This window comes from Sebastes umbrosus, chromosome 12 (genome assembly GCF_015220745.1).
Source record: "Sebastes umbrosus isolate fSebUmb1 chromosome 12, fSebUmb1.pri, whole genome shotgun sequence".
NCBI classification, from domain to species: Eukaryota; Metazoa; Chordata; class Actinopteri; order Perciformes; family Sebastidae; genus Sebastes; species Sebastes umbrosus.
Window position 1 is genome coordinate 21595908 of NC_051280.1, and position 15122 is coordinate 21611029.

The 15122-nt window shown below is 37.8% G+C and overlaps 2 protein-coding genes across 7 annotated transcripts; both read left to right on the forward strand.

The window, feature by feature from the left end:
• The first annotated feature begins 1703 nt into the window (after window positions 1–1703).
• LOC119499434 (monocyte chemotactic protein 1B-like) lies at window positions 1704–8115 on the forward strand. 6 transcript variants are annotated; one of them, XM_037788752.1, is made up of 3 exons: window positions 1704–2016; window positions 2138–2246; window positions 5299–5666. In XM_037788752.1, exons 1-3 carry the CDS (start codon window positions 1848–1850, stop codon window positions 5396–5398), a joined length of 378 nt encoding a protein of 125 aa, XP_037644680.1. In that variant the 5' UTR covers window positions 1704–1847; the 3' UTR covers window positions 5399–5666. The 6 variants fall into 6 exon arrangements, with proteins under 6 accessions (XP_037644680.1, XP_037644681.1, XP_037644679.1 ...); XM_037788753.1 differs by lacking the exon at window positions 5299–5666 and adding an exon at window positions 2448–2658; XM_037788751.1 differs by lacking the exons at window positions 2138–2246; window positions 5299–5666 and adding exons at window positions 4972–5080; window positions 7674–8115 and having other exon boundaries at window positions 1728–2016.
• Window positions 8116–11627: 3512 nt separating this feature from the next.
• LOC119499437 (C-C motif chemokine 2-like) lies at window positions 11628–12785 on the forward strand. Its single transcript, XM_037788756.1, has 3 exons — window positions 11628–11788; window positions 11910–12018; window positions 12225–12785. The coding sequence occupies exons 1-3, from the start codon at window positions 11722–11724 to the stop codon at window positions 12352–12354; spliced, it is 306 nt and encodes a 101-aa protein (XP_037644684.1). The 5' UTR covers window positions 11628–11721; the 3' UTR covers window positions 12355–12785.
• The last annotated feature ends 2337 nt before the right edge of the window (window positions 12786–15122 follow it).

Here is a 15122-nt window from a genome sequence, read left to right on the forward strand (position 1 = left end):
CAATATAGTACAAGAGTTAGTAGAACAATCTTAAAGTGAATCAGTGCCCTGCAGGCCTCAGCACGCTGCGCTACAACTAAAGGATGTATCAGCAATTATTCCTAAATCATAATAACATAATAACTGTCATTGAGGAGGGACAGGATAGAGTCAATTAAACATAATGGACCCATCTAAAAAAATTCCACTTACATAATCATTTTGAAAGTGACGGGGCGACAGCTCCATCAGTGCTTATTGACTATAAGATAACTTGTCTGATGTCGGTTTTAAATCTTTATCAGTATAATCTAAATTTGCTGCAGCATTAGTACTCATGAGTGATAACCCACTTTGTGCTCTGCATCATGATATTGATAATAAATAGTCTTATTAGTCATCTCCATAGCTTTGTCTCAGTTGACTAAGAGCTAGAGACTCACTCACAAAAGTGAATGATAAAGGTTACTAAAGTCAATAACTCCTTCAAATTATATGAGAAAACACATTATCATAGCCTAAAACAAATCACATACTATATGAGCCTTTTCTGTTCTGATGCTCCTATCGGCAGGATATATACATATACTGTATATACTGTACGTGCCTTCAACATATGATTACAAAAATAATTCATATAACTGTTTTCTGATCTGCCACTGCTATGGTTAAGGTTTGGTTCTATTTAGGTGCATTAACTGCTTGGATAAAGCTGCAATATCTGTTTTTTTGTTTGATTTTTTGGCCACTTAGAGGTAGCGGAAACAATTTGTGAACACAACTTGGACATATCACCTTTCACCAAGTTAATATGGCAAACTAGAAATCAGTTGCCTCTATTTACACATTCAGCAGTCGTGTTTCTGTCCACCTGATGAATGTAAGTCCAATATTCACTCCAACTCCTCCTGAGGGAAATTGCTGACTCTTTACCTGTTAAATGCTCCACTATGTTCACCAGCTAGTCTAGATTTTCATGACTTAGCTGTGTTAGTGTGTTTAGTGATTACTGTATTTCCCACATGAGCCTGCATTTAGATAACTCTTATCTAACTGTTACCGTATCTCTCAAATAGAACAAATGTGCAGCCAGCCACGAATACGCGACTGTGGACACTCCAACTCAAAACTTTCAACAGAAGTGCCTCCGCTGCTATGCTTTTCCTAATGTGGGTTTCGGTGGAAATGAACAACATGGTTTGGTGTATCGTGTGCATGTATGTGCATCTGTGTTAGTGTGCATATACTGCAAATTTAGACCAGCACAGAGGACTATGTTATCTCCCCCTGCATGCACTGTGGTTGCAGAAATGAGCACACAGCATCAGTACCGATAAACACACAAACATTAGAAAGTTTCCGGTACATCTTTACACATGGTATATGGGAATGTCCAGAAGTTTTTAGATGTTGGAACTGTGTCTCTTCATGTGAGAGATTATGGACCATGCTCTCTCCATTGGTTTTATTGTTGAGTGACGATTCTTTATTGAAAGTTACACTTCAACAATGACGTGTATGGCTGGCTGGCCTAACAGCAGCCACAGAAATGATTGCCCTAGATTGGCCGGCCTCAAGATCTTTGCAGAGACAACAGTGGTTACTTCCTTTACTGGATATTCTTTAGATGAAACAGTCTGTTGCAAGGACACATTGTGCAAAACAAAGTAATGTAAATGTTCTAGTTAATGCTGTTGAAAGTATAAAGGTGCTACTGTAAGTAATACATAAACCCTCGCAGGGAGGTGTCATGGGTCACTGCCTCGGTGGAGTTAGGGTGTCTTCATGGTACCACTTTTGCACTGATTGTCTGTGATGAGGTGAAGGAGGGGCGAGGGCCACACCGGTGAGCCGCTGTGGCAGGAAACATGTACTCTATTTTCCAGCCGTCTGCATATTGTGTCGGTGGGCTTAAAAAGGGCTTGCAGAGCAGAAACATGCATCACATCTGTTTCAGCCAGAGATACACAATGACAAGTCTCGCCTTTGTCTCGCTCCTCCTTGTAGCCATCGTGGTGTCCACAGCCTCGGCTCAAGGTAAGAACGATGTGGAGGTTTTTTTTGTTTGTGCATTTATGTAATATGATATGATGTATTATTTCATGATTATGGAAAATGTGATGATGCTAATAATGGACTCTTGTGTCTTTATTCAAAGGTGGGGCAGCCAGTTGTTGTCGAAAACTCTCAGAAACTCGAATCCACCGAGACCTGCTGAAGTCATACTACAAACAAGATAAATCGTCGTGCCCTATAAACGCAGTGGTGTAAGTCATCTAATCTGTTCAACGTTTCTCATAATATGTCGTTGGATCTTTTGAACAGTTTAGTACATGTATACTGTGATGCATTGAGTTTCAGACTTAACCATAATAATTTTGGATTTTTTAAAATTTTGATCATCTCCTCTTCAAAACGGTTGCAACATGTTACTGAATGTGTATTTTCTGTGTTGTGATTATCAATAGATTTATCACGCTGAAAGACATCAGGATCTGTGCTAACCCCAACAAAGTGTGGACAAAAACCAGCATGACCTACCTAGACGGAAACAACGGGCAACGTTAAAACTCTACCTTCCAAACACGCCATGGCTGACACAATAAGACAGCACTATTGAAACTAAAATTAAAAGGCCATAGCTCCCAATTTGTCTTCGACTGTTCCACAGACTTTTGAATGTTTTCATATTTTAAGTCCTTAGTTAAGTGAAATGATATCTATTATATTTGCCTTTCTTCTGTATAATTTTCAATGATATGATGTTTGTTTGATGACTGTAATTGTGTAAATAATCACAGTACAATGATTCTGAGAGACATTATCTAATAAAAATGGTCACAATGTAACGGCTACGTTTTGGTTATTGTGAGAATAGATTACTTTCTAAGTGTGTGTACGGAGAAAAGCTACAGCTGAATACATTGTTATTATAAAAATATCGATTATAGACACTTTAAGATGAGGAAATGATCACTCATGGTCAAAAGAAAACAATGTTCACTGAGGTTTTGTAGTGACATCACGCGACTAGACAACAGTCAGGTAACCATAAATCATATGTCACTTTGGGCATATGAATAAATGACAAATGCTGCCAATTTTCTTTTGATAGACTCAAGAAAGTACCTTAATCGAAATCACCCTTCATGGCCTCATTTAGATTTTCTTCAATAAACTAAAAAATTCAGGCCTTAAAATAAAAATAAATAAATGAATTAAGATTTAGATCATTTTAAAGGCCACATAATGTTACAGTTTTTAAAGCTTACCTGGAATCCAAGTGAAGAATCCATCATGTGTCAAGGTCCACATGGTGGGATGGTCCCTGTTTCCTCCATCATATAGTGTTGGTCAGCATCTCTTAGGCTCGCACACCGAGTTGGACCATGAAAAAAACAACCTACATAAGACACAATAAACAGGAAGTGCATCCATTGTAACCCTGTAACATTGTCATTGCTAGCAAAAAGCACATTTCATTCACTTAAAAATGCAGGCTTTTTGTCACATATAACACGACATTTCTACGATTGTGATTTATTTTCCCAATTGTAGTTTTGGAAATAGACCAAACACTAAGTTAACATGAGCAGAGATAAGATACTCACCAGATCATGTTTCATTAACCACAGTATCCCAAAACACGATAAACCTGTTCCTGGTTAACTTTGGTGTCAAATTCACATAGAATATCAACTTTTACTCTTTTAGCTAACTTGCATCCATCTTGAACTCTTGCTTGTTGGTTTTCTTAACATCTGAATGTGGTAGTGCATTCTGTTGGACATTTAGGAAAACTGCAACCATTTCATACAGTAATGCTATAAACTATTCCTTGTCAAATTGATGGAGGTTCCATACTTGTTTTTCATTATGACTATCTTCACACTTTGGTGTAAGAAGTAGTTGCAGTAGTAGGTCTACTTGCAGACATTTTAAGGATGATGAATATTGGGTTCACTAAGTATTATGTATTTTTTTCATGATGTTTTTGAGGAATGATGATCCTTGTCACTTATATGTTGTTTCAGGGATTTTCATGACTTAGCTGTGTTAGTGTGTTTAGTGATTACTGTATTTCCCACATTAGCCTGCATTAAGATAACTCTGTGTTTGTGTGTATAACCTGCAAATGTAGACCAGTATAGAGGACTATGTTATCTCCCTCTGCATGCACTGTGGTTGCAGAAATGAGCACACAGCATCAGTACCGAAAAACACACACACATTAGAAAGTTTCCGGTACATCTTTACATATGGTATGGGAATGTCCAGAAGTTTTTAGATTTTGGAACTGTGTCTCTTCATGTGAGAGATTATGGACCATGCTCTCTCCATTGGTTTTATTGTTGAGTGACGATTATTTATTAATCTGCCTAACAGCAGCCACAGAAATGATCACCCTAGACTGGCAGGCCTCACGATCTTTGCAGAGACAACAGTGGTTACTTCCTTTTCTGGATATTCTTAACAGTCTGTTGAAAGGACACATGGTGCAAAACAAAATAATGTAAATGTTTTAGTTAATGCTGTTGAAAGTATAAAGGTGCTACTGTAAGTAATACATAAACCCTCGCAGGGAAATGTCATGGGTGGTTGATTGTGTTTTGTCATGGTATCAGTCACTGCCTCGGTGGAGATAGCGTGTTATGGTACCACCTTTGCACCTGAGTGGCTGTGATAAGGTGAAGGGAGGAAACATGTACTCTACTTTCCAGCCGTGTGCATATTGTGTCGGTGGGCTTAAAAAGGGCTTGCAGAGCAGAAACACACATCACATCTGTTTTAGCCAGAGACACACAATGACAAGTCTCGCCTTTGTCTCGCTCCTCCTTGTAGCCATCGTGGTGTCCACAGCCTCGGCTCAAGGTAAGAACGATGTGGAGGTTTTTTTGTTTGTGCATTTATGTAATATGATATGATGTATTATTTCATGATTATGGAAAATGTGATGATGCTAATAATGGACTCTTGTGTCTTTATTCAAAGGTGGGACAGCCGTATGTTGTCGAAAACTCTCAAACACTCGAATCCACCGAGACCTGTTGAAGGAATACTACAAACAAGATAAACCGTCGTGCCCTATAAACGCAGTGGTGTAAGTCATCCAATCTGTTCAACGTTGGATTTATGTGCAAAGTTTCTCATAATATGTCGTTGGATCTTTTGAACAGTTTAGTACACGTATACTGTGATGCATTGAGTTTCAGACTTAACCATTATAATTTTGGATTTTTTAAATTTTGTTCATCTCCTCTTCAAAACGGTTGCAACATGTTACTGAATGTGTATTTTCTGTGTTGTGATTTTCAATAGATTTACCACGCTGAAAGGCATCAGGATCTGTGCTAACCCCAACAAAGTGTGGACAAAGACCAGCATGGCCTACCTAGACGGAAACAACGGGCAACGTTAAAACTCTACCTTCCAAACACGCCGTGACTGACACAATAAGACAGAACTATTGAAACTAAAATTAAAAGGCCATAACTCCCAATTTCTCTACTACTGATCCACAGACTTTTGAATGTTTTCATATTTTAAGTCCTTAGTTAAGTGAAATGATATCTATTATATTTGCCTTTCTTATGTATAATTTTCAATGATATGATGTTTGTTTGATGACTGTAATTGTGTAAATAATCACAGTACAATGATTCTGAGAGACATTACCTAATAAAAATGGTCACAATGTAACGGCTACGTTTTGGTTATTGTGAGAATAGATTACTTTCTAAGTGCGTGTAAGGAGAAAAGCTACAGCTGAATACATTGTTATTATAAAAATAGTGATTATAGACACTTTAAGATGAGGAAATGATCACTCATAGTCAAATGAAAACAACGTTCACTGAGGTTTTGTAGTGACATCACGCGACTAGACAACAGTCAGCTAACCATAAATCATATGTCACTTTGGGCATATGAATAAATGACAAATGCTGCCAATTTTCTTTTGATAGATTCAAGAAAGTACCTTAATCAAAATCACCCTTCATGGCCTCATTTAGATTTTCTTCGATAAAATAAAAAATACAGGCCTTAAAATAAAAATAAATAAATAAATAAATTGAGATTTAGATCATTTTAAGGGCCACATAACGTTACAGTTTTTAAAGCTTACCTGGAATCCAAGTGAAGAATCCATCATGAGTCGAGGTCCACATGGTGGGATGGTCCCTGTTTCCTCCATCATGTAGTGTTGGTCAGCATCTCTTAGGCTCGCACACCGAGTTGGACCATGAAAAAGAACAACCTACATAAGACGCAATAAACAGGAAATGCAGCCATTGTTCATTTTTACTGTGTGAATATTAAATAACAAGCTCTTACACTAATCCTATAACCCTGTAACATTGTTATTGCCAGCAAAAAGCACATTTCATTCACTTAAAAATGCAGGGTTTTTGTCACATATAACACAACAATCCTAGGATTGTTATTGTATTGTGTAACCTGCAAATGTAGACCAGCATAGAGGACTATGTTATCTCCCCCTGCATGCACTGTGGTTGCAGAAATGAGCACACAGCATCAGTATCAAAAACACACACACATGAGAAAGTTTCCGGTACATCTTTACATATGGTATGGGAATGTCCAGAAGTTTTTAGATGTTGGAACTGTGTCTCTTCATGTGAGAGATGATGGACCATGCTCTCTCCATTGGTTTTATTGTTGAGTGACGATTCTTTATTGAAAGTTACACTTCAACAACGACGTGTATGGCTGGCTGGCCTAACAGCAGCCACAGAAATGATTGCCCTAGATTGGCCGGCCTCAAGTTCTTTGCAGAGACAACAGTGGTTACTTCCTTTACTGGTTATTCTTTAGATGAAACAGTCTGTTGCAAGGACACATGGTGCAAAACAAAATAATGTAAATGTTTTAGTTAATGCTGTTGAAAGTATAAAGGTGCTACTGTAAGTAATACATAAACTCTCGCAGGGAGGTGTCATGGGTCACTGCCTTGGTGGAGTTAGCGTTTAATGGTACCACTTTTGCAGCTGATTGGCTGTGATGAGGTGAAGGAGGGGCGAGGGCCACACCGGTGAGCCGCTGCGGGAGGAAACATGTACTCTACTTTCCAGCCGTGTGCATATTGTGTCGGTGGGCTTAAAAAGGGCTTGCAGAGCAGAAACACGCATCACATCTGTTTCAGCCAGAGATACACAATGACAAGTCTCGCCTTTGTCTCGCTCCTCCTTGTAGCCATCGTGGTGTCCACAGCCTCGACTAAAGGTAAGAACGATGTGGAGGTTTTTTTTGTTTGTGCATTTATGTAATATGATATAATGTATTATTTCATGATTATGGAAAATGTGATGATGCTAATAATGGACTCTTGTGTCTTTATTCAAAGGTGGGACAGCCAGTTGTTGTCGAAAACTCTCAAAAACTAAAATCCACCGAGACCTGTTGAAGGAATACTACAAACAAGATAAATCGTCGTGCCCTATAAACGCAGTGGTGTAAGTCATCCAATCTGTTCAACGTTGGATTTATGTGCAAAGTTTCTCATAATATGTCGTTGGATCTTTTGAACAGTTTAGTACACGTATACTGTGATGCATTGAGTTTCAGACTTAACCATAATAATTTGGGATTTTTTAAAATGTTGATCATCTCCTCTTCAAAACGGTTGCGACATGTTACTGAATGTGTATTTTCTGTGTTGTGATTATCAATAGATTTACCACGCTGAAAAACAAAAGGATCTGTGCTAACCCCAACAGAGTGTGGACAAAGACCAGCATGGCCTACATAGACGGAAACAACGGGCAATGCCAAAACTCTACCTTCCAAACACGCCGTGGCTGACACAATGAGACAGAACTATTGGAACTAAAATTAAAAGGCCATAGCTCCCAACTTGTCTTCGAATGCTCCACAGTCTTTTGAATGTTTTCATATTTTAAGTCCTTAGTTAAGTAAAATGATATATCTTTTATATTTGCCTTTTTTCTGTATAATTTTCAATGATATGTTTGTTTGATGACTGTAATTGTGTAAATAATCACAGTACAATGATTCTGAGAGACATTATCTAATAAAAATGGTCACAATGTAACGGCTACGTTTTGGTTATTGTGAGTTGCAGAATAGATTACGGTCTAAGTGTGTGTATGGAGAAAAGCTACAATCTCCGCATCTAAAGGTCTCTTCTTCTCATCTCTTTATCTCATCTCTCATTGCGATTTGTTTCCAAAAAAAAGACCACAAAACACAAAGATTCGCCATGGTAACATAGTTGAGTCTATGGGCAGTGTTTGTAGACTGAAAGACGGTAGAGATTCTTGAGTCAGAGAATCCAAAGAGGAGTATTCACTAAAAGATATTCAGAGCCGTTAATAAAGTAAAAGTTGGATTACCAGACAGTAAGAGTACTTCTAACATTCCTGCTTATAATCATTATATTACTTTAGTAAAAGTATTTAGGTATTATCAGCAATACATATAAAGTATCGAAAGTAAAAGTTCCCATTGCAGAATAATGTCCCTGTGTGTGTTACACACTTCAGTCATTTATAGTACGTTGATGATGATGCATTAAAATGAGCATGTTACTGTTATCGAGGTGGAGCTAATCTCAACTATTTTATATACTGTTGGGAAGTTTAATCTATAACATTGCATCATATAAATCCATGTTTTGTTTGTAAAATCTTAATTTATAAAGTAACTAAAGCTGTCAAATATTGAAATATTTTTCCTCTGAAATAAATAGAGTATAAAGTGCTGCTGAGGCTCCTGACGGTGTATTAAATGAATAAAGTGTAAAATAGCCAATATGTCTTGTTTGTTCCTTGTTACTGATAGAGAGTTCAATCATCCAATCCACCGAACAACTCAAAACAAGAGTCAATACCAACAGGAATACTCTGTTTACCATTGGGCACTACCAAATAATCAGCTGTGCTGCTCATCCTACAAATGCATGATCCTTACAAGTTGGACATCATTGTGAAGGTAAATAAACAGGCTTTCCAACGATGTAAAATACAATGCCAATCAGCATTGTAACAACAGAGAAATAATCCACCAAACACAAATTTTCAAACTTTTTTTTCCAAGTTTATGTTGTTTCAGGGATTTTCATGACTTAGCTGTGTTAGTGTGTTTAGTAATTACTGTATATCCCACACGAGCCTGCATTAAGATAACTCTTATCTAACTGTTACTGTATCTCTCAAATAGAACAAACAGCCACGAATAAGCGACTGTGGACACTCCAACTCAAAGCTTCCAACAGAAGTGTCTCTGCTGCGATGCTTTTCCTAATGTGGGTTTCAGTGGAAATGAACAACATGGTTTGGTGTATCGTGTGCATGTATGTGCATCTGTGTTTGTGTGTATAACCTGCAAATGTAGACCAGCATAGAGGAATATGTTCTCTCCCCCTGCATGCACTGTGGTTGCAGAAATGAGCACACAGCATCATGACCGAAAAACCCACTCACAGTAGAAAGTTTCCGGTACACTTTTACATATGGTATATGGGAATGTCCAGAAGTTTTTAGATGTTGGACCTGTGTCTCTTCATGTGAGAGATTATGGACCATGCTCTCTCCATTGGTTTTATTGTTGAGTGACGATTATTTATTAATCTGCCTAACAGCAGCCACAGAAATGATCACCCTAGATTGGCAGGCCAATCTGAAAGTGACACTTCAACAATGACGTGTATGGCTGGCTGACCTAACAGCAGCCACAGAAATGATCGCCCTAGATTGGCAGGCCTGACGTTCTTTGCAGAGGCAACAGTGGTTACTTCCTTTTCTGAATATTCTTGACAGTCTGTTGCAAGGACACATGGTGCAAAACAAAATAATGTAAATGTTTTAGTTAATGCTGTTGAAAGTATAAAGGTGCTACTGTAAATAATACATAAACTCTCGCAGGGAGGTGTCATGGGTCACTGCCTCGATGGAGTTAGCCTTTCATGGTACCACTTTTGCACTGATTGGCTGTGATGAGGTTGTCCAATTTGGATCTGTACCACATTTTATGGTATGGTGTTTGCGCAATTTTAATTTATGTTTTTGTTCACTACCATTACCGTATAGTAGTTTGGTATACATGTAGCCTACGTACCATGATACCTCTTTATATAGGAGGTATCATGGTACGGAGTATAGGAGAAGGGTCGGGGTACTCCTGTGAGTGGGGGGGATATGTTGGTCTGTTATATATGTCCCTTGAAGTTTGTTTCTTTCTGCATTTCTTTTTTTATATATAAACTAGGTCTGTCAATCATTTCAAATATTTAATTGTGATTAATTGCAAATGAATCACACATTTTTTATCTGCTCAAAATTTGAACAGGGAGATTTGTCAAGTATTTAATACTCTTATCAACATAGGAGAGGGCAAATATGCTTGCTTTATGCATACATTTATTATTGGAAATCAATTACCAACACAGAACAATGACAAATATTGTCCAGAAACCCTCACAGGTACTGCATTTAGCATAAAAAATATGCTCAAATCATAACATAGCAAACTCAAGCCCAACAGGTAACAACAGCTGTCAGTGTGTCAGTGTGCTGACTTGACTATGACTTGCCCCCAAACTGCATGTGATTATCATAAAGTGGGCATGTCTGTAAAGGGGAGACTCGTGGGTACCCATAGACCCCATTTTCATTCACATATCTTGAGGTCAGAGGTCAAGGGAACCCTTTGAAAATGGCTATGACAGGTTTTCTTCGCCAAAATTTAGCGCAAGTTTGGAGCATCATTTATCCTCCTTCCCAACAAGCTAGTATGACATGGTTGGTACCAATGGATTCCTTAGGTTTTTCTAGTTTCATATGATACCAGGATTGTCTAGTTTTAAAACAGAGCCCGCTACAACCTCAGAAAGATGAATTGCTTTAATGCGTTAAAGAAATTAGTGGCGTTAAAACAAATTTGCGTTAATGCATTATCATCACATTAACTCTGACAGCCCTGATATAGACAATAACCTTTGCTCACAAAACAATGTTCTCTCCTTCTGCATGCACTGCAGTTGCAGAAATGAGCATGCCAGCGTCAGCAGCACAAATAAACTCTCACCTCAAAAACCTAACAGTAGAAACTAAGCTTCTGTGTTACAGCAGAAAGTGAGACTGTAGTAATGAACCCTGCCCTTGGCAGTAACATTAAAGACTTTCTCTTTGTGTGTGTCTTGTTTTCCAGGTTCTATTGAGTCCAACAGGTTAGCAGTAGACCTTATTTGTACTAAACCTAAGAAAGATTCTGAACAGTTTATACTCATCAACTATAACAAGTCAAAAGCTATCTGGAAAACTGGTCTGTGTAGAAAAGTGCCTATAAATGTACTTTGATCCCTTTAAAATGTAATGAAGCAGATAAGGTTTCGCAACATCCTCATTTTCACTGACCATGATGATCAAGATCAAGTGTTTGATATCCTGGAAACACAGGTACAGGTACTTTCCACATAATAATTTGAATTGTAAATACTATAATAGTACATGCAGAGACCACAACCTCCGGCAGTGGAACATGTATTGACACCCTCAGACCACCAGTAATGGGTGGAGAGGCGACGGCCCTACCGGTGAGCCGCTGCGGGAGGAAACATTTACTCTACTTTCCTGCCGTGTGCATATCTGTGGGTGCAGCACTTTCAAGATGCGTAAATGAAGGTGTCGACTGTGTCGGTGGGCTTAAAAAGGGTTGCAGAGCAGATGCACACATCACATCTGTTTCAGCCAGAGATACACAATGACAAGTCTCGCCTTTGTCTCGCTCCTCCTTGTAGCCATCGTGGTGTCCACAGCCTCGGCTAAAGGTAAGAACTATATGGAGTTTTTTTATGTGTGTGCATTTATGTAATATGATATGATGTATTATTTCATGATTATGGAAAATGTGATGATGCTAATAATGGACTCTTGTGTTTTTATTCAAAGGTGGGATAGCCAGTTGTTGTCGAAAACTCTCAAAAACTCAAATCCACCGAGACCTGCTGAAGTCATACTACAAACAAGATACACAGTCGTGCCCTATATACGCAGTGGTGTAAGTCATCCAATCTGTTCAACGTTAGATTTATGTGCAAAGTTTCTCATAATATGTCATTTGATCTTTTGAACAGTTTAGTACATGTATACTGTGATGCATTGAGTTTCAGACTTACAGATTTTTTTAAATTTTGATCATAACCTCTTCAAAATGGTTGCAACATGTTATTGAATGTGTATTTTCTGTGTTGTGATTTTCAATAGATTTACCACGGTGAGAGGCATCAGGATTTGTGGTGACCCCGACAGAGTATGGACAAAGACCAGCATGGCCTACCTAGACGGAAAGGACTGGCAACGCCAACACTCTACCTTCCCAACACGCCGTCGCTGACACAATAAGACAGAACTATTGGAACCAGCTATTAGGCCATAGCTCCCATTTCTCTACTACTGTTCCACAGACTTTTGAATGTTTTCATATTTTCTGCGGTCCTTACCTCATTTTAGTTAAATGAAATTATATCTTTTATATTTGCCTTTTTTTATGTATAATTTACAATGATATGTTTGTTCGATATGTTTGTTCCAGCATGATCTACAGCACTATTGAAACTCAAATTAAAAGGCCATAGCTTCCAATTTGTCTTCGACTGTTCCACAGTCTTTTGAATGTTTTCATATTTTAAGTCCTTAGTTAAGTAAAATGATATATCTTTTATATTTGCCTTTTTTATGTATCATTTACAATGATATGTTTGTTCGATGACTGTAATTATGTAAATAATCATTGTGCAATGATTCTGAGAAACATTACCTAATAAAAGTTGCCAATGTAACAGCTACGTTTTGGTGATTGTGAGTTGCAGAATAGATTACTATCTAAGTGTGTGTATGGAGAAAAGCTACAATCTCCACATCAAAAGGCCTCTTCTTCTCATCTCTTTATCTCATCTCTCATTGCGATTTGTTTCCACAAAAAAAAGACCACAAAACACAGAGAGTCGCCATGGTAACATAGTTGAGTCTATGGGCAGTGTTTGTAAACTGAAAGACGGTAGAGATTCTTGAGTCAGAGAATCCAAAGAGGAGTATTCACTAAAAGATATTCAGAGCCGTTAATAAAGTAAAAGTTGTATTACCAGACAGTAAGAGTACTTCTAACATTCCTGCTTATAATCATTATATTACTTATTATATTCATTACTAATTATATGTACTTAAAGTATCAAAGTAAAAGTACCCAATGCAAAATAATGGCCCTTGTGCGTGTTACACACTTCAATCATCTTCCATCATTAGTACATTCATGATTATGCATAAAAATTAGCATGTTACTGTTATCGAGGCGGAGCTAATCTTAACTATTTTATATACTATTTTATATAACATTGCATCATATTCTATAAATACATGTTTTCTTTGTAAAATTGTAATTTTAAAGTAACTAGTATACTACAGCTGAAATATAGCAAAGTATAAAGTGGCATAAAATGGAAAATACTCAATTATGCAAGTACTTTATGTGTGCACTCAAGTACAGTATTTGAAAACATTTATGTCACTATGCTATGTAAATATTACATTCCACTACCGCTCAGAGCAATAATGTTTTAGGGGTCAGGATTTTTACTTATTAAGATAGTTACATATTAACAAGAGAAGAATACAGTGCTGTTTATTTGTTTTGTTGTAGTCTGTTATATGTCTGATCATTAAAAACAGAAACCTGTGTGAAATACTGTAATACCATAACATAGTTCTTAGATATGACCTTTTGATTATATACAATATATGAAGCATTTCCTTTATGAAGCCTTTAATGTTGAATTTCTTTAGAGAGTTTTTTTAATTGAACTCAATGGTCCTGTAGGGATGGGTTATGTAAATGACCAGACACGGAAATAACTTATTCATTCATTCAATCTATGGTAATGCTTATGTGTGTTTATGTTGCATTACAAGATGTGATATTTTGTCAACCCCAGTACATAAAGGTAAATATATGGTAAATTATGTTGGATGTATACAGTATATATATATATATATATATATTTTATAAAAAATATTTGGAGATTCTAAAACATATTTGAAAAGACATTATACATTCAGTCTTTTTCAGTCACAACAGTCTTTCATCAGCTGTATGGTCAAATCTTTGGCACTCAATGGTCTCAGAGCTGTTCTCTAACCACACATGACCTTTTAATGGCATTCTCACAAAACATACTTACTGTAAAGCCCAACCCCAACTTTTTTTAATCAAAAGCCTACTTTAAGCGCGTTCTTGAGACCATGGGTGAGTCATTCACAGCGTACTCAGATTAATCACTATCAGCCATTCTGGTGGTCGCTGTGTTCCACCTCCTCTCACTGTAATGGTGTGACATGGTGGGCTTCGGGTTGACCTGGTGGAAGCTTTAGGGGCTTTCAGTTAACTTGTTTCCATCGTGTGGTGGCGCTAACACGATGAAAAAAAAGTATCAAACCAACTGTTGCTTATGCCGTGTGGGCAGAAAGAGAAAGTACAGCTCAGTCTCAATGTGCTGCTGGAGGTTAGAGAGTGGAGATTGTTTGAGGTCAATGCAACGCTTGCTTGAACCACAGTGCAATGGGTTTTCCCCACCCCTCGCCTAAATTAGTGGCCCACCATCGTTGCCACGTGTATGACTGAGCTGTTGAGTGCATAAGCGCAATGGCCACTTTCCTGTGACAAAATTAAAGTGTGAATACAAGTGTGAATACTGTACGTTTGACATAAGTCTAACACAACGGGTGTCAAGGTGTTCGTGATAGTGCCATTACTGTGTCATTCAATTATACAGCACTGTATACAGTTGTATGTTCATCAGGCAAAGCTCTGTCTTGTATCTTGTGATGATGTAAACGGAAGCATGTAACTAGCAGTGTTTGCAAAGGATTGTGGGTCTTCCTCAGACCCAGAGCTGTTTCTGCCGTCTTCAAGTACTTCACATGGCTGCAGTCACTCACAACAGCTATTATTATTCATACCTACACAACAGTTGTGGGATGAAAATAGTCATATATACTGTGTGTGTGTGTGTGTGTGTGTGTGTGTAGAAGTGGTAGGAAGATGACAATGAATATCTTCCTAAGCCCCCTGTGAGTAATGTTCAGTCTGATGATATGTGGAGCTAAACA